Source organism: Centruroides vittatus, unplaced genomic scaffold (assembly GCF_030686945.1).
Source record: "Centruroides vittatus isolate TY-2023 unplaced genomic scaffold, ASM3068694v2 contig_5, whole genome shotgun sequence".
NCBI classification, from domain to species: Eukaryota; Metazoa; Arthropoda; class Arachnida; order Scorpiones; family Buthidae; genus Centruroides; species Centruroides vittatus.
In genome coordinates this window covers 1,250,068-1,267,601 of record NW_027122286.1, presented here as the reverse complement: position 1 = coordinate 1,267,601, position 17,534 = coordinate 1,250,068, and the positions used below count along the sequence as shown (strand labels likewise).

Sequence of the window (17,534 nt, the reverse complement as noted above, 5' to 3'; positions counted from 1 at the left end):
CATTTTTTAAATATATTTTTAAGTCTTGTTTATTACTCTAAAAGTTCCGCCCTTGTTTAAAATGAATGTAAAAATTCCTAATGAAAGCAATACCGGATGCGATACGAAATTCTTACTTTCGATTACTCATAAAATACGTGACGTAAGTTTCATTTTAAATTTTTTTCTTATATCGCTTCCTTAGAAAATTCAAATTGTACGTGGAAATGACCAATGAATGAAAATATCACTGCGGGAATTATTTCCTTTTTTTATTATTTATTTTATTATTTTTTTTACCTGAAGTCCTTTCTTCTGATCGCTTACTTCCGGTGCACGTGACCAAGGTGAGTCTTTCATTGTCTGGCACGGCGCGCCAGAGTTAGTTGGCCTTTGCGCTCGTTCCGTTAACGAATCAATTTATTAAGAAACTATCGAATATATCAGTAAACGCGATCGGCAAAGGGAACCTATCTCGTTCGAAATAGTAAAAATTTTTGTTTTAAATGCCACCACCAGCTTGACCGCTACGACCAATCAGATTGTTGATGGTGCGTCACGTGACATCTCCCATCTCCGTCCTCTGCTGTGCTGGATGTATGCGACAGGGGCAAGGTTTGTGTGGCGTCCATTCGGTGGCAAAATGAAGAACGTCTAATTGCCACAGTGGTAGCGGTGTCGTGGGAGTCTGTCCTAGAGTGGACGATGGCACTGGAATTAAGACTTCATAGCCCTTCGGGGCGCGAACCAGCAGTGTATCAATGGCCGTTGTCGGCATCGGTAAGTCAACGTCACTTTCAATGGATATGTTCTTATGTGGGGAATTAGCCCTTTTATAATGCATCTATCCGTTCTCGTAGGACAAACACGACGGGGCTATCGAAATCGTCGATACTATCAGGTGAGTCTCCTTCATTTTTTCTATCCTCGTTTTTCGTGTCCGAAAATTGCGCGCACATTTTTTTTTTTTTATTTTTTTAATTAGCTTTTGGATTAGGGTGCACGCGCGTACAAACACGGGCGCATACAAACATACACACATATACATACACACACACACACACATATATATATATACACACATATATATATACATACGCATACACACACGCACACTCGCTCACTCACTCACTCAGTTCGCGCCCCACTGCTCCAGCTCCAGAAACACACTTGTCTGGATCGATTCTAATGTTAGTTTGGAAGCCATGGTCAGCTGGTTCGAGATGGATATTTAATCCACTTGGCGCTTCTTAGATTATAATTTTTTAAAAATTCATAGCGAAAAAAAAATCTCTATATGTTTATATATAAATATATATCGCCGCCTCGATGTTTACATGGCCCGAATCTCTCTCTAAGAAAATCAGAAAAAAAATGTATTGTAAATTTCTGAATATGTTTTTTTATTATTATTAATTAAATTGATTAAAACACGCGAATTCGTTGTAAATGCAATTGATTAATCTATATTGGAATTTCCAGATAAATTTTTTTTTATATATAATTTTCGTTTGCAACTTCCCCTTCCTGTCTTTGCTATTGTTTGATGTTTGTTACGTCAAAGATGGCGGTGCAGTGACGTCATATGACGTAACGACAGAACATCGAGTTTACTTTGCGTGATTTGGTTTTGCGAAAGTCTTATGAATGAATTCGCTTCTTCCTTTATTATTATTATTATTATTATTTTCTTTTTTATTAATGTATTTTTAAATACGGAATTTCTAGCAATTTTTCGTAATTTTTGAGATTTTAGTTTCGTCAATCGGGGGTCGTTGATCTATTTTTTTTCAATAGTCGAAAGTTCGTTGAAGATGCTCCTTAACGAAAAAGGTCTGAGAAGGCGAAGATAAAGATTTAAACAATTACCAATTAATGTTGTTCTCTATGAAATGTTCATTAGTTACAGTAATTTCCTTTATACTTTAAAAATGGCCGAATTTTTGTTGAAAGTCGAAACGTACAAGGTACAGAAAAAATAAATAAATGCACTTCCTAGGCTAATTTTATCCAAAGTGTCATCGTCGTCATCATCACACACACATACACACATTGTGTATATATATATATATATATATTAAAGGTGATTTAAGTTTAATTTTAAAGTCTGTTTTTACTCAAGAGGGGTAATATTTTGAAAATTGGAGTGCCAATTACGTTTATCGATTTTTCTCGTTTGATCTCTCATACAAAATTAAATTGGAAAATCCGGATTATACAAATACTCGAAGAATTTAAAAACGAAAGGGGGAGAAATTGTATAGGTTAATGGAACAAGTTATGTCAAGGACTGGGAATTTGTGGGATTTTCCAGGATTTCGTATGGAAGGATGCATATTTCCTTACGTTTTTTCTTTCATTTTTTTTTAAATTTTCGTCAGCTGTTTCCGCAAAGGTTTGTTTGGGTTTTTGCCAGGACTTGTTATTTATATATTTACTTGGATCGTTTCTATATATATAACAAGTGTTTATTTACTGGATTTAAAAAGAAGAAAAAATCAGGGACGTTCCTTTCGGAGATTCACCTGGCCGTTTCAATTTTCATACTTCCAGTTCATCGCATTCTTTACGAAAAAAATGCGATTGCAAATGCATTTAAATGCTTCACACGTCATATTTTTGTCTATAAAAACTTCACGAAATCCTCAATCACACCGTTGACATTGGAAAGTTATGAATGAAGGACTTTCCCCTTCCAAGGTCTTTGAACACAACCCCGTATGCCCCGTTCGGAAAGGCTATAAACCTGCTTTGTTAAAGAATGTCTGGTGGTGGTTTTTCTCTCCTCGCATTTTTTAAATCATCTTCATAACCTAAAAAACAAAAGCGAGCGTGAATTTTGATACACATCTCCGTTTCTATCGAAACAGATTTGAAGAATAAAATAAGAATGGGGCCAAGGTTTGTACTTGGCGTAACATTTTTTCCTTCCTCTTTTTTTTCTCGTGTGTATGTGTGTGTACGTGTGACTTGACTTAATTCGATCGCCGCTCATCATCATCATCATCAACAGCAGCAGCAGCAACACTTGATTTGATAGAATTTTAATTAATTAATTTTTTCCGCTTCCGAAAAAAACAGCTGAAATGTATTTCCAACCGGATTTTCTGTGTGTATGTGGTGTAGAAGATATTGAATTAGATATTATTTAACAGTTTGAAAACATTGAGGGTGGTCAACCGCCGATACAATCTAAACTCGTAAACGTTCTTAGCGGAAGAGTAAATAACGTTTATACTAAATATAATCGGTGCAGGAAGTATAGTCGATCACGTGTCGTATTTGCCTTGCTTACATCTCTGGCGCCAGTACGCATCAACGACTCAACACCAATCAATACCAAATACCGTACACTCTACTAAACGCAAAGTGGATATTTAAAACTGGGTTTTCGTTATCGTCTCCTCCCCTCTTAGGGCTGTCTGCCCGTCTCTAACTGTTAAGACCAGAAGAATTCGGTTAAAGAAATGTAGAAGAAGAAAAAAACAAAAATAGACAAGTAGCAACACGTCTTGGCTCGCCTTTTCTTTACTGTTGCACCACTGAGTCAGCCAATTTCGTTTATTTCAAGCGATGCAACGATTGTGACTAACGAGTAATCTTTACGAATGACGTCCGGAATATTCATCTCCTTGTCGGGTTCGATAGCTAATGACGTCATGGTAGTAGAGAGAAAGATCTGACGTCAGTGATGACGTTGTGCAGGTTTCCAGCTGATTCCACCACCGCTGGCAATAAATGTCGAGGTTTAAATGCGAAAATGTCTGTTTGCTCGTTTCCATAAATAGCCATCGCTTATTATACCGATAATTTGGCTTTTCGAATTTCGATGGAGTGTGGGCGACGTCGAACGCTTGACGACGCCATTCGGGAATTTGGGTTATTTTTTATTTTTATTTTACTTTGAAGTAGTTTAAAGTATGTATTAATTCGCAGTTTGAATCGAGAAACGACAAAAGCGGATCCTACGTGATTGTATGGCGGATATTATAATTAAAGAGTTTTTACCAAACGACTCTTCGCTTCTCTGCGCGTCACTAATTCGTCTGAGTGACGTCACGCTCACGCCTGGGCGAGAGAGTAATTTCGAGTGTCGTGGCCCTCTAGTTGGCAACTATTAAAAGGCCACCGACCACACTTCCTGTTCGATTCGGGTTCGAATTCGTCATTCTGTTAAATTATTATTATTTTTTCCAGTTGAGATTTATGAAATTTAAAAACAAAAGGCGATAACACTCAATGAATTGTTTATGCAAACACATGTTATAAATCAATACACATTCGAACACTTATCACATTCTCTAATATGTCAGTTTGACATATTGGAAATCGATGGACGACAAGTTTCTTTGCAATACTCTTAAGTTTTAAAATTTATGAATGATTAGGAAATAATTAATTTGTATTCGATTTAAATTTTTAAATATGTTTTCTTTTTTTTGCAAAGCTGAAAAATTATATTAATCTTTTCCTTTTGTAATTTTTTAATAAATCCGTTATCTCTTCCTGGTGTCATTGAACATGGATGGTCCCATCCGTAGAATTATTTATTGTTAAACTACCACACCCCTTCGAAAGGTTAATCGATAATGTTCGAAAAACGTCATTAGGAAAGTCTACGCGTACGTTTTTTTCCTCTTCTTAGAGTTTTTTTCTGTCATTTGACCTTATTAACAGGGTTATATTGTGTAAACCTTAAAAATATTGTATCGAAGGTCATTTGACTGCACGGAAGTAATGCCGATAAGACTGTCTGTATATACAATAAATCACGCGTGAGAGTCGATAGGAAATGAAGAATTTGTTTTTGTGTATAAAAAAAAGTACTGTGTGAAGTTGTGTTATGCTAACTGAATTCTTTTTTTACTCTTAAATGAAGAGCACTTTTACTGTTACGACTCAAGAGAAAAGCCGGATTTTTATGTTTAAATAGCATGGCGGGTAACATTATAAGGATTGCCTTGTGTGTGTCGGTTGGAGTGTAAACAGTATACGAGACACCTTAACCGTGTAAACGCGTTTGTAAAGAAGTCTGCTAGTACGATATCGTCTTAAAAGGAAGGAACTAAAGATGGCGATAGCTGTGTGAAGGAGTCGCAAAGTGTTGCCAATTAAATAAAATTGCAAATGATTAATCGAAAGAGGTAGCCGATAAATTGTGTATTTTCGTTCGGAAGCAGCGATGTTTTAAATGTTACAGTGCCGTCTAAAATAGCCCTTGACGACGTTCTACGACATTGGCGTATGTACACAGACTCCTCCCGACGTAAACCGACTCTACACTGACTAGCGGAATGGACTCGGTCGTGTTGCCTAGGGTGACGCATCCTCGCACACATGGATATTGTAGTCTTTGCACTTAAACGATTGCGATTCCGTCTAGAATAATGTAATAATTTTAGAAAATTCCACACGATTAATATTAATCCGTTATTACTTTATTAAAAAGAAGAATATTTTCGTTCGCTTTCCCTTAACTGCGTCACGTATTACGATTACGTATAAATGAGGGGAAAATTCGGTAATAGAAAAGCAGATGTCACCGAAAAATAATAATAATTACTAAAATTCGACAATATATATGTATAAGGGACTAATTTAAATTTTCAGCATGATATAACATCTGCCGGAAGTGTTTAAAGTATTTTCTACGCGTCTTTCTGAAGAAATTTTAATAATAATAATAATAATAATAATAATTGTAATATCATTTTTTTAGAGATTATCGATAAACGAAAATGATTAAATTTGATTTCGTTTTTCGATATTTTATTCCTGCTTTCGTTTTTATCGTGCCGTATTTTAAACGTAGCCCATGATGTCACGTTGTTTGGTTGTTTAATTGAAAGATTAATTAATTAATTTATTTATTTAGGTTTTTTTTATATTCCACTTTAAAAAAATAATAAAGAAGAATATTCGTATTATTTTAATAAATTGAAATTTAATCTTTTAGATAAATAATAATATCGCATTTCCTGCATTATACACATAACTAAATATATTGTAGTTCAAGGACGTTGTACCGTTTGATAATTTTCCTGTAATTGCTTTAAAAATAGATCGTGGATTGTTGTGAGTGTGTGCATTAAAAAAAAGTCTTTTCTTTACTTCATTAAAATCGAAATCAATATAACGGCGAAGCGTGTCACGTGACCGGAGCGCCCGTCGATCCTCTCCGATCACGTGACCGCGTCGAATGGGGAAAAACAAATAAACGAAAACGTCGAAAGTATCGCTAACGGCTTTTTGAATATTCTTTAAGAATTTAAGTACGTTCGTTAATTTCGACGACATCTCACGAATCGTACCGGCGTGTATTTTTTTTAAATTTAAGTTCGTCACGTGATCGCACGGCAAGCTTTCCTGAACGACACGTGAATGGCCATCCGCTTTTTCGACCTACAAATTCTTTAGAGAGGTGTCTAGTCGTTTATATCTATTTTATATGCTGCGGAAGGTCTAAATATAGGACTATTAATCAGTACTTTGAATACGTTATCGTTAATATCCGACTGTCACGTGATTCGCTATCACGCTACTTCATTTTCAACACCCGTTACGAGCACACTCCAGAAATCTCATTAAGATTTTATTGATATATAAATATATATAGGAAAATAAGTCGGCAGCCACGAAGATTTGGCATCTCGAATCTTGGTTGAATTTTTCAAAATACGAGGGGCCCAAATTAAAATGAGTGGCGTGTCCAAAATGCCGAAACGCCATTTTGACTATTCATGAATGTTTTCCGATATAAATCGTATCGTTTGCAGAAACGGCAGGTGTTCGTTAGCAGCTGCCCTCCTTATTTTCAAAAAAGAAGTACAAACAAAGAATCTCTGCATAAACTTAATTGCACCGGACGTGACGGTTGCCTTAGGTAATGAAAACGGAAACTGTTTTCCTGTCTCACGCCGAGTGGTCCATAAAATCTCCCCGATAATCATATACTCATCGCTTTATCTTCCCGCCAATAATCTCATGCAATAAGGATATTTGGCACTTATCACGTGCCCATTCACCTATAAACTTTTCCCGCCATTTTCGTTTAACTTCTGCAGTGTATTTAATTAGAGCCGACCGGGTTAAAACACGATTTAACACGTAATTAAGTCACATGGCTTGTCTTCCCCTTTCTGTGATCGTGCGATTCATCGCTGGAGTAGTTTTAGTTTTTGCCGAATTCCTAATCTCTTTCGTTCTTTGGCATACTGATGGCTATGGACTTAGGCATTAATGACTCATCGAATTGGCATAATTTTAATTATAATATTCACTAAGGAGAACCTGATGTTTAACGTCTCCTTTTTTGGTTTTCCCAGTCGTTTACTTTATGGCACACGAGAAAATTGCTTGTTTGTAGGTAACAAAACACACCTTTATTTCGAGGACAGAAGACGCTATACACCTTTGTTGGGGGTGGTAAAATTGTAAAAGACTTTTCTTTTTGTTCTTAAATCATTTACCTTTTAAGCGATCGCCTTCCAAACGCCTACTAACAACCAGGTGCGATCCCTTTTCCTACACGCGATTGCTAACGCGACAGTCACATACTGTATACTGTGTTCCGACGTCAAACGTAACTGACCGCTGCACGGATTTGGTGACAAATCTATCACCGTGTTTCTCAGTCGTTTGGCACGAATGCCATTTGATGTGGTACAGCTGTCGGTTTTGTACACACACCCGTTTCTTGATTTTTCCCACGGTTTTTACATATTGAATATACTCTCTATTTTTATAAGGTTCGTGTATTAAAAAAATAAATGGCTGGAAGTAAATCTTAATGAATGAATCAAATGTTGGCTCAAAGAAGCCACGACCCAGTATTTTGGATCAACATCACTGTTTTAGTGTATTTGAAATGTTACTGAAAAACGTGGGATCAAATCCCACCAGCACAAAAACAGCTTTTGTCTCAATATTTGCTTTCTTCGGATATGCTAGGCATGCACGCGGTTCATTCACAAAGGTTTATGCTATGCTTTGGGCATTACTACTTTATTAATTCTAGATTTAAAATGTTTCTAATTTTAAATCAATATAATATAGTAATATAAGCAGGAAAATTATGCCGTTGTTTCCAATTTGCTGACCGTTGCTAAAAATTTTATGCGGTATTCGTGTCTAGTATCATTACAACGCTCGCCCCGAGACCGTGTTGAGGTTAATCTCTGCGGGAGAATTAAGAAAGTTAAACTATTACGTCCCCCGATCGCCCTTTGGAGAAGAGGGTTCAGTTTCCTTCAAGGTAAAAAGATCCCGCTCCGAGATAGAATATTCTGATATACGTGATGGTACTTTAACGCTCGCTTTCGTTTGATGATAGAAAGGAACCGAAAGGCAATACACGTGGGTTAAAACAAGTACGTTCACTTTCAATCATCGCCTTAGGTTTAAAGATTATTAGATTACAAAAATGATAAACTAGGTATAAACACAGAGTTTAATGGAGATATTCTAAACATTTATATTAAAAGTTCACTGCAAACTTATAGTCGTGAGTAGTTTCGAATTACGCTAAACCAACGATTGAATAATGTTTGCGTAGAAGATACAAGAAAATTTCGCGTTGTTTACGGACTGTGATCCTTCAATGGGGATCACTGGACAAAGCAATGTCCGGTGTGACGAATAAAAGCCGAAGAACCGATGTCGAATGAGGGAGAAGTGGGGAGAAAAGAGAGAAAGGAAAAAAAAAAAAAAAAAAGAAATACTAGACAGGTTAGTGCGGGCATGACAACAACCCCCCTACCCGTTAAGTGGTCTGCCTTGAAAATTCTTCCCCATTCTTGTGTTCCAGACGCTGCAGCTGGTCTTTCACCCCCGTCAGTTCCCCCACCACCGCTTGTATGCCAATATAATTTCATGGTCGTCTTTAGTCGAAGGGGGAAAAGGTCTTTCAACTCAGAGCGACGCTCGCAGGTTCTCACTAAAACCGGACGTCATTAGCTTCTTGTGTTAGGGATTGTCGTCCGCTCTTTAAAGTGCTGATGAATCGTATACGGCATTTATATCGCCACTTTCGTGATTTTAATGCGCAGAAATATAATTATTGATGTTCAAAATTCTTTAATCAGTTTGATACTCTTTGCTTGAGAGTAATTAACTTCTTACCGTCCATGATTTAGCATTATTCAATTATGCGCTCCCCGTTCTTTTTTTTTTGCTTCGCGGTTGTTTGCATTTTTTTACATTCTTTAAAGTCATTTTCACTTCGTCTGCATAAAAAGTCATTGATAATGAAAGTTTACAAGTTTTCGCATAATATTTATTGAAAATCTCGCACGGTTTTGACCCTTTTTTTTACATTGTAGTAGTTTTTGTTCTAGCCATCATCGCTTTTTAAAAAGCCAGATTATACGTCATTTTTGAAAATCGCGCGATTTGATTCTTCCGCTCCGGAATTTAAAAGGTAAAATGACTCAACATTTCTTGCTTTAAATTTAATTTGCCATGAATATATATTCGAGGAATTTATTACGCAATGTCATCTTGCCAAGAATGTGTTATTTTTCTTTTCAGCACACGAAAAATGCAATCCAGGATGCTTTTTTTTTTATGGACATTAAAGTATCACCATACCATTATCTCCTCTGGGTTACTATTCTATTTAAGTTTCTAATGCCGAAAAAGAAAATCCTAATAAAACTAGAACTGCCGTGAAACACCTGTCGATTCTTTAACAAGATCTATTGTTTGATTCAGTTTTTTAAAATATATTTTATTAATATAAATATTTGTTACTAAATTTTCTAAAGAGCTCTTAACAAAGAAGCGCTTCAATAAAATGGCCATTAGAAGTCACAAAATTGATTGTAACGTTTCTAAAGCTTTTGTTCCTCGTAAACCCCGGAGAAGCTTAAATTGTTGTCGAACGAAATGCCTTATTAAAATTATAATTAATAATTGTAGTAACATCTGCGTAGAAGTATTTTCTAAAAATGTCATTAAAATTCTAGAGGAATTGGTTAGTTTCGGGCTTTAAAAAATTCCCAAAACTATTTATTACAAGAGCATTTTGCACAGTTTTTTCTGCAGAAATCTGTCACCGTAACAGTATATTCATGTCTATTATCGGTTTTTTCATTATCGAAAATGATTATATATTTTTTCGTCTACTTTCTGACGCTCCTACGCCCGTAAGACAATTAAAATACACTTATTTTTGTAACTAGCGGCATGCCGGCTTGCAAAGAACATATTATAACTGTATGGAAATGTTATTAATATAATAGCATACGTATTTTAATTATTCTAAATCCGTTTTATGATATTTATATTCCCACATTAACATGTTGAACCGAGGTTCTTAACCGTCCCGGATTCTCCTGGACAGCTAGGAATAGAATTCTACCCGGATACTTAACGGTACCACAAAAATGCTCCGGTATTTTAGTTGGTTTATATATTATTAGTTGCATTTCTATATTATTACTTGTAGTTTATTTATTTTTTTTAAAGTAATTATTAAGTTTAGTATTATTTTTGCCTCGAAAACGTTCCGCGATAACACACAGATTAGTTTCGTGTTGCACAAAAGTACCGCCCCATCTTTAAAAATAGAATTTTATTCCGCTACTTTAACGCCATCTGTTTGTGTTATTGTTATTTAAGTCTGAGGGTATCTCTATTTTTTTTTTCACCTTGCGAGTATTAAAAATTATTTCGAACGTTTCCTGTAACTGGACACATTCTAATTTTTCCTTGAATAATAATAATATACATAAAAGATTATTTGTTTGGTAGACGTTATGTGAAATATTTGCGATTCGTAACGACTATTAACAGATGTCTGTATTTGATGTTTATGATGTAAACAATAATAATAATTTTTTGCAAAATAAAGCGCACAGTCTATAACATTTGAAACGAATTCCATTCTAAAAATAAAATTAATGTTAGAAGTATTTAAAATACTTTATACAAATTTAAAATCTTTTCTGTTTATTCGTCGAATAAAGTTTAAAAAAAGTTGAGTTAAATATCAATAGATGGCGCTATTATGCATATAACATTTTAACATGGGAAGTTTTATTTGAAAAGTTTCAATATATGAAAGTATTCGTTTGAGTTTTAATGTTAGTTTTTCTTTGAATCTATTTAATGTTCACGTTCGCTTATGAAAGATTAAGATTCTATGTTAATTTATATAATTCATCTTATTTATATACAAACTGGAATATGAGATGCAGGATAAGAAGTATGATTAATTTCTTAACTGTTTGAGTAATACGATGCTTTTAAGCATTCTAAGAAATTTAACCCTTCAATAAGACATACTGCTTTGTTGTTTTACGGTAGTGGATTCTGTGCGTCAAGTGGTGCAGAGATGCTAGAATGAGGATTCATTCCACTTGGTTCTGATTCAGTTGAATATTGAATGGTCTTGATTGAATCTGTGGTTTTTCTGTTTACAGTAATTATAATTTGTAACCTCTATTCTTACAAAGAGTATTTGTATTGGAATTTTAATTCATAAACCCTTCTTTATGATTTCAGATTGCTTTTCCTGTTTTGGTAACTAAACATTTGTCATGACCATATTTAAAAAAAATAATAAACATAAAAAAAATTTTAAAAAATTCTAGATTTTGTAACCTGACATAATAATGCATTGTCAATTCTTTCATATAAATTATTTTTAAAGTACAGAATTGTGAGTGTATATAACTTTATAATCTAATGAGTTTTTCATACTTATCATGACATGTTTTTCAGTATTATAATTGGAAAATATATATATATTAAATGCTTTGAAATGTAATATTCTTAAATTGAAATTTTATTATATAATTTTCAATTAACATTAATTATCTTCTCAAACGTACAAATTAGCAAAACTTGATATTGAGGAAGATAATTCAAACAAATTGTTTTATTCAAAACACAGAAGTAAGAGGAAAGAACTTTATTTTTGTTATTTCTATATTCTAATCCAAATTTTTCAATTAGCGGGCCAAATCACACAAAGTCGCAAATATATTGTACAGTACATTCTGTATATTGCTATATTAAAATTATGTCTATTTTGGTCATTTATAAGTAATGTGTCAAATATGTTTGCAGGCTGGATTTAGCCCAGAGGCCATAGTTTGGACACCACTGTTCTAAGTAAAACATTGAAAATTTCTGATATATTTTTAAATGCATATTCTTTAGGAATTTAACTTTTTTAAATTTATGTACAGTTTTAAATACCAATTTCTCTTTATGTTTTGCTCCTATTACCATCTTGTTCCACGATGACTTTAAATTAATCAAAAATGTTTTCAGAAATCAAAAATTATTACATTTAAAAGTTTTGTCTAGACACAAATATATTTCATAAAATATTTCATTAAAGAAGTAATTATTATTGGCATTTCTAAAAATTCCTGCTTCCATATGTAAAGCTGTTTATGCAATACAGATGTTTAACACTTTTTGTTTTGAATACATTAATAATAATTTTATTAAGAGAATTTTGTGTTTAATAAAAAATAAAAAAAAACAGAAGTAATATTTATTAAGACATTTACATAATTAAATTATTTAAATGAAGACTGGAATTTAAATAAATAAAAGAAAAAGTAATTAAACAGCAATAATAATAATAATAATGTTATAATAACTTTCAATCAATTTAATTTGTTATAATTCTTCTAGAAAGATAGACAGATATACTAATGAAATAAAAAAATAAATTATAAGATATTCAAAAATCAATTTTTGGCAAATAAATTATTAATAAATGGGAAAAAAAATAATGAAGGAAGAACTATTTCTATATGCCTTTGTAACTATATATAATTGAAAGAAAGACAAGGTTATTAGAGATATAAAAACTTGTTAAGAATGATTATAAGATATGTCTAACGTTCAGTGTAACAGGCACTCTAGTTTTGATAACAGCTGTTTTGTCTTCTTTTGACTCATAAATCTGAATGCAGTTACAGCTGGTTGGTATCAGATTCAGTTTGAAATGTTTCTAATAGGCATAACACAAAAAATTTTTAGGTTAATTAAATATGTAATGTACATACTAGTATACCGTATATATAACTAATGTTTTAATTAAAAGTATGCTGTGAAAAGAATATCTAATATAATAATTAGTTTCATAAAAACAACTTTCTTAGAACAAAGGCTAATATACTATGCCTGTTTTGGATTCAGATGAATGTTTAATTGGGATATGTCAAAGAAAGGCATTCAATCTGCTTTTTTCTTTATTTTTTAAGCATTATGATTCTTTCTTTCTTGTAATTAATATTATTCAATTCGACCAAAACACTTTAACTGATGCATAAAATTAAAATAGATTTACTTAAACATTTTACAAAAACTATAAAATTATATGTTCTTAAGATCAAAATTAATTTTTTTTTACAGTATATGTTTATAATATACAGTATGTATTGGTATATATAGGTGTATAATAAAATATATATATATAGAATTATATTTAAGAAAGAAAGAAAGAGAGATTGAAATATAACTTAAGCATGTGTATGGCAGCAGCTTGAAGAAAATTTAAAAATAAAAATATATATATACTTTTAAAACTTAAAAGAAAATTTTAGTTTTATAACTTTTATTATATAGCTTTCTTTTGAAAATGTTCTTTTTTTTTTTCCACCATATATTTTTTTCTCGTGTTTAATTTTCTTCAAGCCGCTGTCACACCGCTTATGGTATACAGGTTCCCCCTTAGAGTCACTGGTTCAAAGATTACCGCAGATAACCAGTTTTTCATGCACTTTCTTGTTGTATCCAAGTTTTGAAATTAATGTTCATTCGTTGGCCAAGGATTTTTTTAAAAGTTATTTTAGCATATGCTTCTGTATATTTATATACTATATATATGTAGGTGTACTGTACATAATGGATAATGATGATCTTAATTTTGCTTTATTTATTAAATAAAACAACATATCTTTTTATTCAAAATTGTACGATTAATATTTGAATTGTTATTGTTTATTAAATAACAAGCCGTAATAGATTACGTAAAACTTTATATGAGTTAGTTATCTGTTGAAACAACTTTGTAGTTTGATTGAGAAAGTGGTTAACTCTTTACAAGGTCAACCAGTATGTCAGTGCCCTGAGTAGGTATTATGTTTTTTTGTTTTTTTTAATCTATATATAAACATGCTATGTTTTTAAATTATTTAATTGTTTAAAAGCTGTTATGTTTACAAATTATGAGGACAGTAACACTAATTTATGATAAAATTTCAAAATTTTGAATTACTTGTGTATAAAATCATTCGAATTTTTATAGTTATTTTTAGATTATCTGCATCAATAATTTTCGGAATATTCCTTTTAAGATTCATTTCAAAATTTTTTTTTGTTTTGGTAGAAATTGTGATATAAAGGATTGTAATAAATTAATTTTGGTAAGTTTAGAAGCAGAACTATCTTAAATCTAATAATTTAATGAAAATTTAATCTGATTTATAATAGGGAAAGTTTTGTTTGTACATGATAAAATCTTCTTAGTCTGAGAATTAAAGACAATAGAAAAATAAAAGAAAAAGGAAAAATTCTTGGAATTTTAATGTTTTATATTAAATTTCAAGTATAGGCTAACTGAAATGGTTTTCAAAATTAGGCTAAAGTTTGAATTTTTCTGACAGTAAATTGATATTGAATAGTTGCTGAAATATAATTAATGTTGCCCTTTTTTCAATTTTACTTCTTTATTATTTAAATTTTGATAAAGAATAATTGTAGAAAAATAATCAGAAACCTCCAAAACTCTAATCCAAACATAAATTATAGGAAAATTATGCTTTATTAGAATGAAATTTTAAATATTTAAAAGTTAAAATGTGCTTTTGATCTTATTGGCCCCATCTTGAGGGTGCAGTGTTGTTCTTTGAGAAGTAATTAAGCCTCTAAGGATGAATTAGATACCCAAAAACACATTTGGATTCTAAATATTTAAAAGTTCAATTGAATAGGATTGTTTTTCTCATAATTTGATAAATAATTAAAAATAGTAAAACTTTTGGAAACTTTTGCATTTAACACTTTGTTTTTTATTAACTTTTACTTTAAAATTTTACAGAAATTCTAATTTATTATTTAAAAATTGAATTATTTTTCAGATAATTTACTTGAATTAAATTATCATCTAATAAATTTTATTTCTACATTTTCTAATTGTGCATAAAATAGTTGCATGATGCTAACATAGTAGTTTTAAATTTCTGAATTATGATTTAATATTATTATTAATATAGAGCAATTTATAAAAATTAAATTTACTATGTAGTAAAAGAAACAATGTATTTTTAGTACTGGTAGTTAAAAATATTGATGTTATTGTTACAAATAAATATTGGACATCTAAAAAGTTTATTCACCTTTATAATGTGTCAGAAAGTGAAAGGTGTTTTTTAGATTATGCAATATATTTCTCTGGTTAGATTTTTAAAAATTTTTCTGGCTTGAGGCATGACTTGAATATTTATGGTATTTTAATTTATATTTAACACTTAATATATTGCAAAATTATAAAGCTTAATGATTTTGTTATGATATTATAGATACATATATGCTATGTTTCTATATTTTTTAAGATAAACTACTTCATCCTGAATATTTTCTTTTTCTTTTTTTCTTTATCTACAAAATTCAATTTTGCTCTATATCATTATTATTTTTCACTTTCTATTCTACTTTATAACTTTTTCCCACGTTTTTCTTAAGAATCTTAGAGAAAATTATTTTAAAAAATTGGAAATGTTCTAATGCCTTTGGCACAATTATAAACTATAAATCAGTAAATAAAAGTACTAAAAGTACATACCAATTCATTACTCAACTTGGCTCTTCCTCCATAAGAACATGTGAAAAGAAAATATAATCCTCTTGAAAAACAGCAATGGCTTCAATATCTCTCGAAAGCATCTTGAGCAAAATTTATTTTCTAGTAGTTATATTGCACTTTAAACATCTTTTTGTAAGACATTTTTTAGTTCAAAAAATAAAGATATTTAACTTTTCAACCTTTTTCCTTACAGACTACAGAACTAACTGTAATAATCTGCCTATCTATAAATATAGAATATGTATTATTTTCCTATTATTCTGTTTATAAGTAAAGATAATTAAGATTTGTTTATAGACTGAATGCATACATAGTATAGATTGCATATTTTAATAATTTTAAAGAAAGAATAATTGAGAATTAATCTTTTTTGAAAGAAATTAAAAAAGTAAATGATACTACAGAAGAGCATTGATTATCCGACCCTCGATCAACCGTCACATCGGTTAACTGACCACATTCTAGTCAGCAAATTCAAATGTCTGCTAGTGATGTGGCGCTACAATATTTGGCTATGTCTTGGCTACAATTTTTAACGACAATTATTATTTTAAAAAAATTTTGTTAGGCTTAACATCGATGAAAATTCAACGCGAAGTAGGTTAATAGCGATATACTAATATACTAATTACATGGGATATACTAATATACTATACTAATACACTCAAACCTGTTTTTGTGCGGTCTATTTTTGTGCGATTTGTTTTGTGTGATTTTTTGTGTGCGGTATATGAATTTCAATCAAATTGGTATACTGCACAAAAATAATTGCACAAAACACATTGCACGTATAAAAAATTACACAAAAAAAGACCGCACAAAAACAGGTTTGAGTGTAATGTATTTTTTCATACTTTTCGGTTATCCATTTTTCAGTTATTTGACCAACCCCAGTCCCCAATTGAGTCGGATAATCGATGCTCTATTGTACTGCATTTTCAAAACCTTGCTTTATATTTACTTCAGGTATTGCTTTTAAATTTGCTGTTTTGGGTTCATACTTGATCCAAAGTGTCTGCAACAAGGATCTTTTTAATTTTGAGAGACTTGATCTGCTTAAGTTTTAAAGGTCCAAATATAATATAATAGCATTAAAAATTGCATTATACTTTTTAAAGTAGTTTTTTTTGTTAAATTTTATTATTTTTTATTTTTTTTAAATACACTAAGACAGATTTCCAATTTGTGTTCTACAGAACCCCACAAATTTTATTGGCAGAACCCTTGGATTCTGCTAATAAAATTGGGTTTTACAATAAAATCTTTTGAGTCTAGTGATGTATAAATGTGCCAATGCAGATTTGGGATATGAAGTATAATTGTTCTAGTCTCAGATATAGTTCTCTTATGACATCTTATACACATACTAGAGTTATTTATAGCTTTAACAGTCGGAACTGATTTATTGGTAAAGGAATGAACTGAAATCATGATAAAATGTTTGAGAAGGTAATGAAAATCGTAAAAATGATAAAACTTAAAGCCTGAAAATCTATGCACCCAGTTGTGAAGTAAAGAATAGCTAGAAAATCATTAAAAAAAAGCTTAAAGTGTATCCAATGTACTTCTATAAAAAATAATACAATCATTAAATATGCTTTTAATTTGTTGATATCTGTAGCTTGAGACTATTGAATCTAATGATGATCATCACATCAGATATCTGATGGTATATACTTCGATACTAGTGATGGGACACTCGTGTCAGACAAGTGACAAAGTTGCC

At 31.4% G+C, this 17,534-nt stretch overlaps 1 protein-coding gene across 3 annotated transcripts in view; it reads left to right on the top strand.

Annotated features, from left to right (window-relative positions):
- The first annotated feature begins 354 nt into the window (after positions 1–354).
- The window catches only part of LOC136978206 (uncharacterized), a 145,713-nt gene continuing 128,533 nt past the window's right edge, over positions 355–17,534 (top strand). For 2 of the 3 annotated variants that reach the window (XM_067273862.1, XM_067273861.1), the window contains exons 1-2: positions 355–759; positions 840–880. In XM_067273862.1, the coding sequence (XP_067129963.1) occupies positions 685–759; positions 840–880 (116 nt within the window). In that variant the 5' untranslated portion in view covers positions 355–684. Of the gene's footprint in view, positions 760–839; positions 881–17,534 lie in introns of those variants that run through there. The other variant, XM_067273863.1, reaches the window with a different exon arrangement.